The 18,002-nt window shown below is 38.5% G+C and overlaps 2 protein-coding genes across 2 annotated transcripts; one reads left to right on the forward strand and one right to left on the reverse strand.

Annotated features, from left to right (window-relative positions):
- Positions 1-1,787: 1,787 nt before the first annotated feature.
- LOC140773964 (uncharacterized) lies at positions 1,788-3,573 on the reverse strand. The gene is made up of 3 exons (XM_073116761.1): positions 3,259-3,573; positions 2,849-3,065; positions 1,788-2,490 (listed from the first exon to the last, which is right to left on the reverse strand). The coding sequence occupies exons 1-3, from the start codon at positions 3,364-3,366 to the stop codon at positions 2,195-2,197; spliced, it is 621 nt and encodes a 206-aa protein (XP_072972862.1). The 5' UTR covers positions 3,367-3,573; the 3' UTR covers positions 1,788-2,194.
- Positions 3,574-9,898: 6,325 nt separating this feature from the next.
- Positions 9,899-17,417, forward strand: LOC140774342 (uncharacterized). The gene is made up of 3 exons (XM_073117303.1): positions 9,899-10,154; positions 16,940-17,068; positions 17,181-17,417. The coding sequence occupies exons 1-3, from the start codon at positions 9,945-9,947 to the stop codon at positions 17,256-17,258; spliced, it is 417 nt and encodes a 138-aa protein (XP_072973404.1). The 5' UTR covers positions 9,899-9,944; the 3' UTR covers positions 17,259-17,417.
- The last annotated feature ends 585 nt before the right edge of the window (positions 17,418-18,002 follow it).

Consider the following 18,002-nt stretch of genomic DNA (forward strand, 5'->3'; position numbering starts at 1 on the left):
TTTCACCCTCTCAGAACTTATCACACTTGAGACTAGAGAGTGTTAGAATATAAAATATTAAAATTACCGTTATCTAACAGCTTAAGCTTTTAGAGTAGTTGGTGAATTAATATAACATCAGGGCGGATATTTGAGTTCAAATTCTAATAGACACATATGTAAAAATATAAGACCTCCACTATTTAAATCAAACCCAGTTCTTGGGCATATCAAAATATCTTATCATAAAAGTGAGGAGAGTGTTAGAATAAAAAAAATATAAAACCCACTATTATCTAATAGCTTAAGCTTTCAGAATAGTTGATGAGTTAATAAAGAGCTCATTAAAGACTCACCTTTGATTTGATACCATGTGATAACCTAATCTTCATTTGTCTCCTGTTTGATCTAACTGCAATTACGATTTGGATTGATAAATCTTAAGTAGATTTGGAGCTTTTCTAAAAGTTGCTAGGTTTTATTTACGAAGCCATCTTCTATATATATTTATTCTGATAAATTTTTAGGGTAAAACATCTTTGCTACTTAATACCTAATTTATAAGATTTCTGTAGCTAAAAATGTCAAGAAGATTTGGTTTCGTTTATCATTCAATATCCTCATAGATAATTCAAGATAATGAATTTTATTTTTTCATTAAAATATATCAGAGATCTTCTTGTATTCATGTTATATTATGAAGAGTGTTATCTAAGTTCATTTGTGCCTAATGTTTTTCTGGAATGAATGTTGTAAGGTAAATTGCATGGACTTTAGATCTGGAGCTATGTTTAAGGATTTGCACTATGGGAAGACAAATAAGCTAAGAATGCAATGGGAGGCACAAATCATTGGCTTAATTAAGAAAGATGATGTTGTTTGAAGATAATTGCAAGTGAATTAGAATATTGATATCTTTGTGCTAGTAATTAATGTAAGAATAACTTCAAAGCAAGTCAATGAATCATTAATGACAAGCTTGTGATGATAAATAAGAAATATAGGTTTGTTAGGATTGTTTTTTTATTTTTAAATTTGCTATCATTTGCTTCTTAAATTCTACGAGGACATTGCGATATTAAATTATAGTTTGGAGGATGCAAGTGTAATTAAATCTAAAGTATATGGATAATTTATACAACATCAATTTTTAATGTAAATACGACAGATTTCTATCCCTAGTAAAAATTATTATGATTTTACTTTGATTTCAAACTACTAAATAAAATACTGAAATTAGAGTTTAGGTAAAGGAGAGTTGCATTTGGTAAGAATATTTTATATTTTTCTAAAGAAAAATTAATACAGTATGCTACTGATGGATATTTACTCTGAGGAGATTGATTTACTTCTCTAAAAGAGATTTACTTAAAAGAACCAACAAGACTATTTACTTATCAAAAGTTATTGTAGTTTGTATATAATTTGAACTCTAGTAGTGGATTATTAATATATTTTTTTTTTCCTAGGGATGGTAGAACAGTCAATGGCTCAACTTTTTAATATTATGGGTGAACAAGTTTTATTCATACAGTGAAATAGGTAAATAACAAGCTAGGTAGTATTCTGGTTCTTTTTCTTTGCATTTACTTCAATGCTAACTCCTCATTTTAGGCCATGAAAGACTCAAATCTTTTCTGCAGTTTGCCAACTCTGCTAAAGACCATTCGATGCTCACAGCTAACAACTGAAATCTTTCTTACTAACTAGACCCATATGATGAATATTCCCTGTGCAATAGTTTGCCAACTCTGCTAAAATCCATAGAGATAAAACTCTCAGGCAGTACCAAATGTTGATGAATAGTAATAGTAATCTTTTCTCTTTAACAGTAGAGCTCCAAGGATTTTCATATTGAAGAGATCTCCCTACAATCTTTTCACATATGTCATTAACATCATTAGTTTGAACCACCTTAGAATTACAACTAGATGTATTACAAAGAACAAAGCTTCCACTCGTATTACAAGATCAGATGCTTTTACATGAGTTGGGCCATCAAAATCAGAATCTTGCAAGCATTATTATGTTGTGAAGGATGTCCCATTTGTTGTTCCCATTCCCACATTTTGCTTCCATAGAAAAACAGAATGGCCCAGCAAGAAATTCCTACTCAAGAGTAACCCTTCAGAAGACCAAAGCTATAAAAAAGAAGCTTCATAAGATATGCTCTGGCAAATTGGTTATCATCATGCAGCTGCTTCTATCACCATAATCACCACATTATGGTGGTCGATGGGTTTGTCGCCAGAAGCTGCGGATTCATGCAGTGTTGTTGCCATTGATGCAAGCAATCACCTCCATTCCCTCCACCAGGAGCTGCTTGATCTATGTCTTCTTCTATCTCCATAGAAGTACCTTGTGCTCCCTCAGACTCCATCTCCTCCTCTGCTATCTCGTTCTGCAATTTGTGTGGAGATACCCAAGGAACAACAGCTAAGCAGTTGTTAACCTCAGATGGTTTGCTTTCCCAAAGTTGACTATGATTCATCCCTTGATGCAAAATTTGATCTGCAAAAGTTCCAGAGAAGCCAGACCACTCAACACACTATGGATTTCACTTCTCTTTCATCATGACCTAGATATAGTAGTAATGAGACAGAGATTATTCCGAGTACAACATGTAATTTTCAAAACTTCAGATGAGATCAGAGCGCCCAAGATAGTGGCAAAATGGGCCTTATTTGTCACCAATATTATCCCGAGTAGAAGTTTGAAAAAGATAGCTTTTTCCTATCAAACTCTAAAATATCGAAAAGATAATAAAAATCCTTTGGAAACCCAGTTTGACCAAAGCTTATGCACGGATAACAAATCCAAACAAGGGGCTTGAACTTGGTCATTTGATAAAGGAAAATTACGAACTTACTCTTGAATCCATGTATCAAATCCGAGCTCACTCGGAAAGAAACATTCGACTGAGATGGGCCAATCAGCAGCTGGGCATCCACTGGCTTATACAAGACAAGAGCTCTCTCCTCGTTGGAAGGAAGAGTCGGCACCGAGTCGTCATCCATCACCGACTCTACTATGCCGGCTACGCTCGGCAACTGCTCTTCTTCCATGATCGGAGGCAGATCAGCATCCTTCAAGGAAGAAGGCGAATTAGGAGAGAGAGAGAGAGAGAGAGGAGGAGGGGGGGGGGGGGGGGGGGGGGGGGGGGGGGGGGGGAATCCTCAAAATATCAAATTTTAATACATTGAAAGAACTAAAATTCTCAAAAATCAACAAAAAAAATTACTTTTTTTTTCTCCCTCCAAACGGGTGCGGTTTGCTTACCAATCTCCTAATCTTTCTCGCGGGGGAGCAGAGCGAGAACTCGGAGAAATCGTTGTTCACTTCTTCCACGTCCTTCCTCTTCATCTTTCCCGCTACAAATGCCGCCATCTCTGTCTCTCTCTCTCTCTCTCTCTCTAGCCTATTTCCAACTCTAAATCCAACTGAAATCACCAATTCCCACCAAATTCGTCAAAAAAATGCTTAAAATCGACCAAACAGCAGCGAAGCCGTCAATTGCACCAATTACTACCGTCGATCTCAAATCCTTCCCAGGTTCTAGGGTTTCTTCTCTCCTCTCTGAAGTAGTACGTAGTGCACTGGCTCATGGTCGACGAATAATCTAATAGTTTGGGGCAAAGAAAGTAGAGGATTCTATGTACTTATAATTGTAGGAACTTTATACATTTCGCTCCCTGGTGTATATTCATTTGCTAATTTATTTAAAATCCTCTCATAATATGCCAAGTTTCGAGGCGCACAAAATTCACGTTTAAAGTTTGCAGCAAATCGGCTTATAGGGAGAAGAAGAATTAAGCGGTCGTTTCCTCCGATCTCTCGATCACTCCAGAAGGAACTTTAGAAGACGTAGTCGGATTAGTTAGATCTGGACTGTTGATTTAGATAGATGCGATCGCAGCCGTTGGATTAATGATGGAAACTGTGTGAAGAGCAGCAAATGGATCGGGTAATTTTGACCGGATCCTACCTGAGGGTCAGAAACTTAGGACTTTTTCTAAGGCAAGGGGCTGTTTGGTTTAAAGTTTTCAAAATGCAATATACCAACATCTTTAGTGGAGGGGGAACTCTATTTCATCCCCTTCAAAATAATCAAGCCTGCTCGAGCTCCGCTTAATAAGCTCAATTAAGCTCGGCTCAAAAATAAGTAAAGTCGTGCTTGACCTTCAAAATTGGTTCAATAATAATTTTAAACCAAGCTTGATCATGAGCTGGCTAAATAAAATAAGTTTGATAAGGCTCAATAATAATATGCATATATAATATGAGTAATATTTTTTATACTATGGTATAATTTTGTTATATTTTAAGATTTACTTAAGTGAATCGTTATGTACTCTGATCTTATAGAGTTTAATTTTAAAATTTAATTCTATTAATTTACATTTTTGAATTAGGCTTTATTTTAAACTTGATTTAAACATAAGTCAAGCTTGATCATGCTTAAAATTTTGCTTAAATTGATAAAGGCTTAAAATTGCTTATTGATTAACTAATTTAGGCTCGAGCTGGACATTAGCTCGAAATTTGCTCAAATTAAAATGATTTCAATTTGATTTATTTATTAACTTATGATGATTGCCATGCTCATGAGACTTGGACCGACCTCTAGTTTCCATGACTAAAACTTGCGAAATAAATTTACCGAAAGATTTCCTTCTAATCTATTTATTTAGCAAGCTACTTGTAAACTTTGCTAATTATCACAATTCCTTTGGGCGCCAAATTGCTTAAAGAGACTACCAAAATATTCCAAGATTCAACAAGGTATCCAATAACAACAATACTTGGATTTCATCTTCTAGCACTATCTTCATAGAAGCAAATTGATTCACAATGCTTTGGACCTTATTTAAATGCTTTGCTATAAGCTCCCCACCTCATCTTGTATTTCAAATTTATAAGAGTCCGAATAAGAAATGTCTTATTTTTCGAGGTCTTCATTGATATAGGTCATGTAGCTTTTCTACAAATACTTGGCAGATGTCTCATTTGCAATAAGGTGAAAATCAATATTATCTAATCATTGACGGATGTTAGCCACATCTTTTGATCTAGCTTCTTCTAATAATCATTTGATATGTCTTTAGGCTTGTGTTTCACTCTCTTCAATTAATGTATACAAATCTTTGTAATAAAAAAATATCTTCTATCTTGCGCTTTCATATTATCCAATTATTTTTGTTGAGAAAAATTATCCTATTCTCGGTGCTTAAATACATTCCAATGTGCACAATAGAGACATCTAATTAAGGCTTTGATACCTATTGTTAAGAAAATGAACATTTTTTACCTATGCACAATCAAATGAGAGCCACCAATTTGTTATAGGAATCTAAACGGAAACAATCAATGCAATAGAACAACAGTAATCGAAGCAAATAATCATGCTGAGATTTTTACATGGAAAATGGTAATTGGAAAAAAATCATGGGGCCTTGCCTTAGCAAACTTCTTCACTATGTGTAAAGAAATATAAATCTATCTAAATTACACGTAGGGGTGAAACCGGTTGGATTAAGTTCAACCCAACCAGCTACCTGATCTAGATATGAGTACAAATAGTTATTTAGGAAAAAAAAACTTGGATTCAAATAAGGATACGAGTATAAGTAATTTTATCAGATTCGGATTTGTATATCAGATATTTAGTAGAATATAAATAACTAAGTTAACTAACCCAAATACCTAATCTGGCATTCCTAGTGCTACCCAACCCGCTAACACCCAACTCTATTATCTCTTTGTCTTTGTTTCCCATCTCAATCTGTTACCATCACCACTCCGTCTCTTCACCAAGCTTCGCCTTCTTCCTCTTCGAGCTTGCCATCACCAAGCTTTGGCCACACGCTTACACAACCTCAAAGCCCGCACGAATGGGGCCGACCAAGAACACTGTGTGAGAGCTCGGGAAACACAGGATACAGGACATCTACATCTCCTCTTTCAGCATGGCCATGTCAATGCTAATCAATGCGTGGAGGGAGAAGGAGGACGAGCAAAAATTATCCTTAGCCTTTAGTTATGATATGATATTTAATTTTCTATCCATCAAATATCCGTATTTGAATCTGTATCCGAACTAAAAGTATGAATGCCGATGTGGGTTGAGTACTACCCGATCGATTTTCATTCATACGCTAGAGGCAAACACATATACTTCTTAAGAAAAAATAATATATTGAACTACAATCTCACCAGTTTGTAGAGTACCAAAATAAAGGGATAGTGAAATAAATCTCACCAATCAATGGTGGAAAGCAAGAGGTGAGAAACCTATGTAGAGAGCTAAAGATGATATTGGGAAGTGTATGAACAAATCACAACGCGAGATCACAAGATCTCCTCCAAATGCACCTTTTTTTCGACTCACTTGACAAAAATATTTCTTCTTTATTGCCCATTTTTGTAACATCTTGGAAAGAAAAACCATTCTCCTCCCTTTATTTTCTCTTTTCTTTTCTTTTTTCCTTCTTTCCTTCCCTCCCTCGAGGTAGCAGTTTCGCTCTTTAGCTCCTCGCCGCGTCGGAGCGTTGTCAGAGCTTGTTGTCGCCAGGAGATGCTCGCCATTGAATCCTCTCCCATTTGGTGAAATTAATTTTACTTTAATTTTAGTCATGGTGTTTTCTCCCCTCTCCTTCCTTTTTTGATTTCATCGATCACTTGGCCTATCGGCGACCTTGAGTCATTAGCACGCCGGTCCTAGCTCTCATGGTTGGGGCCTTTTGTGGGCTCTTCTCACTTTTGGAGAGGCCACACCAAGTGCCTCTTCTCATCGGCTTTCTTGGGAGAATCCGACCACTGATGGTGCCATCTCCTCCCCTCGATTAGTCGAAAGTTTTTCTCTTCGTGAGACAAAGCTTCTGGCATTGTCCTTTGATGCCCTTGTGGTCGAGCTCGACAGACAACTCATCCCTATGCCCGCCAGCCTTAGTGTGGGGCTTGATCATTGCTGGCTGCCCCGGCCAGCCATGCGCCATCTCGTGTGGTTTGTGTCTGTCACATGAGTGTGTTTGGTGTGGTCGCTTGGGAATGTCAGTGGCGGGGACCATTAGTGACCCCTCCTCTATCGTGGAGCCCTCCTCATGGAGATGATTCATTGCTCGGCCGTTGATTGATTCACACTTCGGGAGTTGGTCAGCACATCGACCTCGGTTGCCGACGATGGTGCACGCTGGCAACCATCTCCTTTTTCTTGGTCGGTCCTCTGTTAGGTGAGAAGAGAGGGTGGTGGGGTGGAGTTATTGAGTTGGGCTTAGTTGGATTTGGGCAGCCCAACCCAGGTGATGGTGACTATTGCGTCTCGGTAGTACCCGACACCTCCTCAGTCAAGGTTAGGGGCAGGGGATATTATTATACTTATAAGTTAGATCCCAAGCTTAAAATCTCAGTCTATTGATCACAAATAATCAGACAGTTGTTTTGTTAGGTGATAGACAATTTATTATAAATCAATAAGAGTTATACCCTTAGAGTATTTAAGATAGAGAGAGAATGGTAGAGTGTGTAAACCTATAAGTACTTGATGACGTAGGATGAAAATGTCCCTGAGCGACAGCTCATGATTTTGGCATGATGGTGCAATAATGTGGAGTCGAGGGCTCGGATAGTATCGATGTGCGATACTAACCTATGTGATTGGGCTTATGACTGAGGTTATCAGTCTATGGTGGCAGACAATCAGTCATCATGTTTGCTAGGTGACAGGCTAGCAAGATACCGCTAAGATCTATCCTTTTTTATGTGTTTATGTGGTTGGGTGGTATAGTGTTGACATGGCCTTTGGGTGGAGCTCGGTATGAGCTCAAGTTTGAGGACTTGATAGTCCAGATTGATGCATGGTAGGTTATTGATTGCTAATGTATATGCACATTAGATGCATATGTTAAGTATAGTATACTGATGCATTGATTTGATTATAGTGCATATATTTATATTTACTTATTATTACATTAATAATTGTACTCTTTTTAGACTATTGCTGGGGATACTTGTATGACTTTATGCTTGCTACTTCTAGTAAAAATATTTTTTTAGATCGATAGATGGCCCGAGCCCTTGAAAGATCTAACGAAGACTAGTTTTAGTTTCTTTTTATTTATGTAAGTTAAGCTAGATGGTTTGTTTGCATGGACACTTTACTTCTGTTTTTGAATTTGTATTTTAGAGCTTATTGTGACATTTAATATTATGGGCTTTTGTGGTCTGTATTATTTATGAAAATATGAGCTTTTTTCTAGTTATTATGTTAAAAATTTGACCAATATGTCACGTGAATATCAAATGGGTTTTAACCTATATGAGGGGCATGAGTATTTGGTAGCATAGTGTTTCAATTTTCCATATGCATTATCTCATATTCTGCCCTAAATCCTCTCATCCACTATATCAAAGAGAGACCTAAAAGATGAGCACACTTGCAAGTTTGTCAATGAGCTATCCCTAACCCAATCTCATTAGGCTCAAACCTAACTTATGACGAGGACCAAAGATAACAGGAGATTCATCCTTCACTTTTCTAATGGCATACATCTTTTTGAAGGGGCTTCTAGGCAATCCTACAGTAGTGCTCTTATGGCTGAAGCAAAGAGACTTAAGGAAGGGTCTTCTCACTACAGTTCGAATGAAGCTTGGGGGTATGGGTGTAAGTGAGTCAAGCTTGAGCGAGCTAGGTCTAGATTGACTTAGCTCAAGAGGTGAAAAGTTTAGCTCGACTCGAGCTTTAGCTCGATTTGAGCAAGAAAAGCTAAGGTTGGCTCGACTCATCTCTAGCTCAATAAGGCTCGAGCTTGGCTCGACAGCTCAACTCACCATGGATTTGTAGCGGGCATTGATGAGGTGATGGAGGAAAGAGAAGGCCTCGGCATCGTCACCATCTTCATTTCGCCCTCGTCGAGAGAAGCCTTGCTAGTGGCGTAGAGAGCTTACTAGAGAGCGCTATGGAGGGTTCCAAGCTTAGTGAGGACAAGAGTAGCTCCTGTGAGGACCTCGGTGAGGACGCTTGGTGCGGCTTTAATGAGGATGCTCAATGTAAACTAGCCGAGCTTGAGCGATGGAGATGGTCGGTGGTGAAGATGGAGATGATCGGTGATGAAGATGAATTTCACGGGACTTACTAGAGAGTGTTTAGTGATGAGGGGTTTTAGGTTTCGGTGGAGAGAGTTTGGGGATGTTGGTCGATAAGTTTGGAGAAAATGGGAGATGAAAGTTGCCAAGCTAGGGTTTTCTCTCACTTATAGAGATCATACCAATAGTAAACCTATATGTGTGTGTGCGTGTGTGGGCGCGTGCGCTTGAGCTGGCTTGGCTCAATCTCATAATTCTTTTGAGCATTTTTTAAGCTCGGCTAGTTTATTTAGAGCTCGAGTCGAGCTTAGGCCGGGTTTTTAACAAGCCGAGCCTGCGAGCCTCACGAGCTCACAGGTTTTTTAGATAGCCCTAGCTTTGGGGTATTGGCGGTAGAGAGCAATTCCTAATCACCGATTAATCATGTCTGCAAGCAAAGCACAAGCTTGTTATTACTTGGGGGATCAAAATTCACAAAACTTTCCTATACTCTATCAGGCATGTTTATGAGAAGCTAACTAAGTCGCGAACGAACTTGATTCTCGTGCAAGTCGTCTTATTTTACCAATTATGTGTGGGACGAGTCAGCCCCTCGCGACCTTCTCCTGTTCTTTTACGCGTGGACTCCTTAAATGCATTTAAAAAAGATTGGGTACTTCTTGCAAACCTCCTGTTTAACCGGATTTGACACTAAAAGTCCACTTTATTAAGACGACTTTGCTGCCGTTAGATCGAATAAATTAGATGGCCAGGGTGGAAGAGCGTTGAACTGGGTCCCGTATCAATGCCACGTGGACGCAGCCTCTCTCGCGTGTCATCCACTAGTGGAGTAATAGCAGGAGGCTAGAGAGAGAGGAGAGAGAGAGAGAGGAGAGAGGAAAGAAATGGCGATTTCGATGCCAAGCAGCACGGCGACTCTCGACCGTTGGATGCGGTTATCGCCGTGGTCAGGCTCCACGCCATCATCTCCTCCTGCATGGGTATCAACACGGAGGAAGGAGAAGAAGAGGAAGGAGCCTAGCTTAGCTGCCGCCAACTGCATCCAATCGCAGCAAAATCCTGCCATATTACAAGGGCAGGAGGAGGAGGAGGAGGTATTTCTAGAATATAACTTCTTATAATTTGGCAATTTTAAATGTCTAGTAGCTCGTGATGAAGTTTTAATGGAGTAAATTGTGCGACGAATTAGAATTTTCTAGACAAGCATCGGAATTTATTAATACAAATTAAGCATTGCAATTTTCTGTAGAAAAAGGAATTTACTCAAATAGTTGGAGAATTGAGCGAAATGGAGAGTCCAGTTGTGGTTAAAGGTAAGGTGTGCATCGGCGTATGCAAAAAATATCATCTATAAGCAATAGTTAAGTCCGTTTTCAAGAATAGTCACACTATAGATTTAAATTTAATAGTTGTTCCCAACTCACAAGGTCAATTGGAGAGGGAGTTCTTGATGAAGTTTCAAGTTGATGCCTTGCTGAGTCTTTTTAGAAGAATGGATGCTAAATGGTCTATCTAAATGAGGGGTTCCATTGGAATGTCGACACTACTTTAAAGAGTATCATTCATTTTGTCATTTTATTCAGAGAATGTAGGTTTTAAGTCTTCAGAATTTGAAACATAGGTCATGCATAAACTTTGCAGGACAACAACTAGAGCTTCTTAATATTGCAAGATCCGTCTGCTAAAGAAATTTGGAGAATTGAATTATTCCATTGATCTGGTCAGTTTGGATATATACAAGAATTGGTTGGATGAGATCTGAGATCCCTCCTCTAATATCTCTAACAGTGAAACAATAAAACAAATCTTTGCTCTAATCTCTTTAACAGTAGAGGTTAGTTTGGATAAACAAAATTGGTTATAACAATCTTTCCTCTAATCTCTCATAATTATCTGCCAATATTCCTAATACGCCCCTGCAAGACGTATGTTCCATCAAGAACGCTGATCTTGGACGCCAAGAGATTAAATCGGTGTCTACTCAAAGCTTTTATGAGAAGATCAGCATGTTGGTCAACTTTACTAATATGTGAGACATGAAGAATTCCCTTTCAAACAAAGTCACGAACAAAATGTAGATCAATTGCAATATGCTTCATTCTAGAGTGCAGTATAGGATTTAAACTAAGTTGAGTAGCTCCAATGTTATCATAGTAGAGAGAAGGTGTTGTAGGAAGAGAGAACCCAACTCATGAAGTAAGGACTGAATCCATACTGTTTCAAATGTTGCCGTAGCAAGTGCACGATATTCAGCTTCAGTAGATGATCGTGCAACTCCTCGTTTTCTAGTGCTCCATGATATAGGAGAGTTACCAAGAAAAATAATATAGGCAGTAGTAGATCGATGATTATCATGGTCTCTTACCCAGTCAGCATCTGAGTAAGCACGCAATGATAAAGATGTGTTCTTGCGAAGAAGAATGCCATGGTGTATAGTATGCTTGAGATAACGTAAGACATGCTTGGCAGCAGTCCAATGTAGTTGAATTGGGCGATGCATGAACTATGCTAGTTGATTGACCGCAAAAGCAACATCTGAACGCGTTAGAGATAGGTATTGCAGGGCACTTATCACATGTCGATACTAAGTGACATTAGTGGAGCCGGAGCCATCATCAAGTACAAGTGATCCTTTGTAGCCATGGGAGTACTTACAGGCTTTGCTCTAGTCATATTTGTCTGCCCTAAAAGATCACGAATATATTTGTGTTGGGAGAGAGAGTTCATCATGAACTGGAATAACTTCTACACCAAGGAAATAGTGAAGAGGACCGAGATCTTTGAGAGAGAATTGAAGACCAAGTGTAGAAATAACTTTAGTGATAGCGTCCTTACTATTGCCAGTGATAATAAGATCATCGATGTAAGCCAGGAGGTCGATGACATGAGTTTTCTCTCGATAGATAAATAGAAAGGAATCTGATTTTGAGTTGATGAAGCCACATTGAAGAAGACAAGATCGAAGCTTGTGGTACCAAGCTCGAGGAGTTTGTTTGAGGCCATAGATTGACTTTCGCAATCTGCAAACATGAGAGGGATGAGAAGAGTCAATAAAACTAGGAGGTTGGCTAATGTAGATGGTCTCCATTAGTGTTCCATGAAAAAAGGCATTGTTCACATCAAGTTGTTGTAAGCACCACCCTTTAGACACTGCAATAGTTAGAACTGTGTGAACTGTGATCAGCTTGATAACTGGATTGAAAGTTTCCTTGTAATCAACATTAGGTCGTTGATGGAATCCCTTAGTGTCAAGCCTGTCCTTGTAGCGTTCAATCGAACCATCTGCGTGACGCTTGATGTGGAACACCCATTTATATCCAATAAGATTTTGGGATGAGCTCCTTGGCACTAAATCCCACGTGTCATGGCGAACCAAAGCAGTGAATTCGTCAAACATGGCTTGTCTCCAGTGAGGGTCTTTGAGTGCTTGCGTAACGCATGAGTGCTCTAGAGAAGATGGAATTGGGTGTTTGTTGGCCAAATAGATTTGTTTGGGTTTCCTAATGTTGTTCATAGACCGTGTTGTCATTAGATGTTGGCGAGATGGTTGTAGTTGGTTTGTTGTGTGAGAGGGTGAATGGGATTGGCTATTTGTAGCATATGGTGGCAACTCAGAGATGGTTTGAGAAGAGATTGGTGCAGGTGATGATGTTATATGGGAGGGATTAGAGCAAGGAGAGTTATTTCCTGCAAGAGTAAACAAGTCATTAGAGGGTATAGGCACCGGTGGAACGGGTGCAATGTAAGAATCCAGAACTGTTGCATTTGTGGGCAAACTAGTTGGATTGGTAGATTTGGCACTTGCAAGAGGGAAAATGGTCTCATCGAATATAACATGTTGAGATGTATAGATCTTGGATGAGTGGAGATCAAGACACTTGTAAGCACTTTGAGATGTGGAGAACCCAAGGAATAGACATGGATGGGATTTGAGATCAAGTTTGCTATTGGCATATGGTTTTAGTCATGGGTAACATTGGCAGCCAACTGTCTTTAGTTTGGTATAATTAGGAGGTCTACCAAATAAGACTTTAAATGGGGATTTATTATGCAATACCTTTGTAGGCATGCGGTTAATTAAATAAACAGCTGTTTGAAAGGCTGTAGACCAGGAGTTAGGTGGTAGAGAGGCGAGATGAAGCATTGTGAGGCTAGTCTCAACAATATGGCGATGTTGCCTCTCACTAGTTTCATTTTGTTGGGGAGTATGAGGTGCAGTAGTATACCAACTAATGCCATGTGCTGAAAAATAAGATCATAATTGTGGAAATTCGCCACCATTGTCAGAGTAAACTTTTTTAATGGGTAATCCAAATTGTTTTTCAATGACAAGTTTCAGATGTTGAAAAATGGAGGAAACATCTAATTTGCATTTTAGAGGAAAGAACCAGTAATACTTAGTATAGTGATCAATAAAGATAACATAGTAACGATACCTATCAAAAGAAGTGGATTTGGTAGGTTCCCGTACATCAGCATAAAGATATTCTAATGCATGAGAGCTTTTCAAAGATGTAGTAGTAAAAGGCAATTGGTGGCTTTTATTGCAAGAGCAGTAAACACATAAGGAGTTTAGAGGTTGAGAAGACGACACAATAGGTAAGGAAAATTGCTTAATTAAGTACTTGACAACTTGAGAGGACGGGTGGCCAAGCCTTCGATGCCAACCAATCGAGGTAGTTCATTCACTAACATTTGCAACAACTGGAAATGAATTCTGTGGCACCCGTTGCGGTAGTGGATACACCCCATTACGACAACGACCTTTTAGGAGAGTCTCCCCCGTGCTCCAATCCTTGACAAAAAATTGAGTGGGATGAAATTCAAGAAAAACGTCATTAGCTTGTGTGAAGCTATGAACAGATATTAAATTTTTGTTTATTGAGGGAACACATAGAATATTGGATAGCTTTAAAGATCTAAGGCTGGTAGATAAAGTTGAAGAGCCAACATGAGATATGCACAAACCTGACTCATCACCTATGACAACCTCATCTGTTCCATCGTATTCTAAGTGGATAGATAGATTGGCTATGTCTGAGGTAATGTTATGAGATGCAGCGGAGTCAATGAGCTATTGCTTGTTGTTACCAGGGATTGGAGAAGCACAGTTTGCAGAGATGTTTTGCTTAGGAATTCGGCTACAAGTCTTGGCAGTGTGACCTTTGATATCACAAAATTGGCAAGTCACCATTGGGCAATTGCCTTTTCCTATTTAGAATTTTTTTTTTGTTAGCACTAGAAGAATTCTTGGTTGTTTGCTTACCATTGGACTCGTTGTAGTTTCCAATCCGGTAGTGAGAAGCATTTGCTGCAGCAACGATATTGGCATTTGATTTCTCTAGCCGTCGAAGGTAGCTTTCATGACCAATAAGAAGATCGTGAAGCTCCTCAAAGCTAAGGGAAGTCTCCCGAGCTCGGATAGGTACTGCAATGTCCCTAAACTCAGACCCAAGTTTATTAAGGATATGGAGGGTGATGTCATCCATAGACAATGGATTGTCAATGACAGCCAACTCATCCGCAATCACCTTGATTGCTAGCAAGAAGTCGGTGACAGAGCGCAATCCACACAGGATGAGAGTAAGCTCTTCCTTTAGTTGCATAACATGGGTACGAGAACGATTCGCATACAAGCGAATGAGTTTCATCCATGCCACGTTGGAAGTAGTTGAGGTGGCAATCAATGGGATCACCGCCTTTGATACAGAGGCCAAGGTTGCGTGGAGTAGGAGCTTATCTTGCCTATACCAGAGGATGTGCTTTGCTACCGACTCTACGGAAGCCGAGGCACTATCTTCTGGTTTTGGAGGTTGCTTGATTGAGCCATCAACATGGCCCAACAAGTCGTAGCCGAGAAGGAGAGACGTAAACTAGGCACGCCATGAAGAATAGTTTGTAGGGGTGAGCTTCAGTGGAAGTTGGGATGCGGCATTAATGGAGATGAGCTTGGAATCATATTGATTCACTTGTTGGTTGACTACAATAGTTTGAGCATCAGTGGAAGCCATTGCAATGGCGGTAAGGATGGGAATACTCATTTGAGTTTTGGTAGCTCTGATACCATAAAGAACTTTGGAGGATTGAATTATTCCATTGATTTGGTCAGTTTGAATATATACAAGAATTGGTTGGACAAGATCCGAGATCTCTCCTCTAATATCTATAACAGTGAAACAATAAACAAATCTTTCCTCTAATATCTCTAACAGTAGAGGTTAGTTTGGATAAACAAAATTGGTTACAACAATCTTTCCTCTAGTCTCTCGTAATTATCTGCCGATATTCCTAATATCTGCCTGGTTGTCGGTAAGCTTTAAAACTATATTAGTCCAACAGGTTGAACCATCTTTTATTCTAGCTTTCTTGATGTCTTTGTTAGACCTAAACCTGCTTATTGTTATGCAGGCTTAGTTTAAGTCTTTTATATCATAATACTTTTTCTGTCTTACTGAACTCAATTAGCACTATAAACAAGCATAGAGGATAATCTCTCTTTTAACTACTCCCTAACTTTACCGATTCGATCTTGTCTTAATGTGTGGCTATGTCATCCCTCTCCTCTTTTTGCTCTCCCCCTCTCTCTCTAGACCTTGGTAGTAATTCCCTTCACCTTTGCCAATGTCCCCTTTGTAGCAACTCAGCCTAGGCATTTCTCCTTCACCAATTCATTAGTAATTGCTACCTTCTATTGGTGCCCCATCATGTCCTATTCCAATCAGTACCCCTTTCTCTTAATAATCACTAGACTCTATTACCATGTCCTTCCGAGGCATCAATATTCCTTTACTATGTGCCATCACCTCATTTATTCTCTTTCTTCTCATAATTATGAGATAATTTGGATGTTCTGTAGAATTAGATGTTAGTTCATATATTCTTATCTTGTTACTATTGGCAAATTCATGAACAAATGCTTCTATCTGTGAATAAGTAAACATGTTCAACATGTCTTGAAGATGTATCATAAGTAATGTGTATGTCTTATATTTTCAGTTATATCTTAGTAATGCTTGTAGACGTATCATTCAATTTCTCATTGTAATTAGGAGAATGTAGATTTAACTCTTCAAAATTTGGAGGAGAGGCCTTTCATATACCATATTGTATGATAGCAACTAGACCTGCTTAAATCTAATGGATCTGTCTGGTTCTGGGGAAAGCTTTGGGAGGTATGCTACTCCAACAGGTTGAGATGCATTGATTATTTTTCTAGCTTAGCTGAGGCCTATGTTGGTTCAAACCAGCATAATGTTATGTAGGCATAGTCTAAGTCTGCTGATACCATCTAATACTATTTCCCTTTTCCTATGAACTCAGTTAGAACTATAAAAAGTATAGTGGATAGTCTATCTCCCTAACTTATTACCACTTTGAACTTGTCCCCATCTGTCCTCCATTGTCCCTCTCCTTTCTTTATTTTTATGTTACATGACGAATTCACACAACTCATATGTTGCTATTGTTACCATGCCATATTTAAATGTATTGATCCAAAGACAACCTGAATATCAGAAAAACATAATCCGAACACGACTCAAAAAATGACTTGTTTAACTTTCATGGGTTGAACTGGGTTAAGTGAGTCAATAAACATGAGCAAAACTAGTTCAATATTCGCCTCAGATGGGATGGCCTGTTTATGACATAAACCCATTTATGCTGAACCCAAAACTGTTTATGACATAAACCCATTGATGTTTGGCATGTGGAGCTCCTTATCAGCTCTGCTTTGATGATAACAATCTTGCTGATTTTATATCTGTCATACTGTATCACTATACTTTTCAACTGAATTTTCATCATCATGAATTGCATGTTAAACCTATTATTAGAATTTTAAACCAAACTAATACTATTTTCTAAATGTCGATCTAAGGAGGCAGGAATTATGTGTGAGCCATGTAAAGGTAGAGGATGGTTGCTTTGTGATTTTTGTGAAGGCAAGAAGACTTATGTTAAGGCTGAGAATAACCGAGTATATCGCCGCTGCCCAACCTGTAAAGCTGTAAGCCCAACAGATTCTTTAATCAAAGAAAACTCTATACTCTATAGAGTACCTATTTACTGTAACATTATGCTAATGCATGTAATAATTACGCTACCATACTTCTTTTCAGGTTGGATATGTTCTCTGTTCAAATTGCAAAGTCTTCAAGTGTATCACTTTTCCAGACTACAGCGATGGTGAGCTCTAAAACCATCTGATGAGTTGAGTCTGACATCTCATTTTCTTTTCCTCTTTTTGATGATTGTTCTGTTATTCATTATTCAAGGCACATCAAGAATAGTTCTGATACTTGACCTCATTATGTATTAAGTGCTTTACCTAATTATATAATACCAATTTTAATTAACCTGTAATGGTAGAGTGAGTGATACCTAGTACCTCCATCTCATGATGTACAAAATTAGTGTCTTCTCCTTGTCACTTTGTAAATTGGTGGATCACCGAAATAATATATATGTCATCGAAATTCCTAGAGTGCATCCCTTATTCATTAGACTTGATCCTTGGTTACAAAATCATTTCTTTCCCTGTTAACATCCATTCACCCATTCATCACAATACATAATAAAATTTCAGTCCACAGTGTCTCCTTTTGTCTGCTAATCTGTATATCCTAAGAAATTTATGATGACTGAAATTACTCACTATTATTAGCAATTTGATTGCATATAAAGTATACCAGAATAAAAATTTTGACATCCTGTGTCTCCGACAATATAAAGCATGTTCAAAGCGTGAGCTTAGGGGTGGTTTTATTATATGTGAGTGAGGAAACTCTCCACAATAGGCTAAATGGGCTTGTGACTCATGGCATTTTGAGCACCTTTATCTATGTTTATATGATGTTCATCATCATAAGCCGCCTAGAAATTTCTATTTGGAAGTCATACATTTTAGGCTAATTGAGAAAATAATGATCATCTTTCTATTT

Source organism: Typha angustifolia, chromosome 13, assembly GCF_048772165.1.
Source record: "Typha angustifolia cultivar Huaian chromosome 13, ASM4877216v1, whole genome shotgun sequence".
Lineage (NCBI taxonomy): Eukaryota > Viridiplantae > Streptophyta > Magnoliopsida > Poales > Typhaceae > Typha > Typha angustifolia.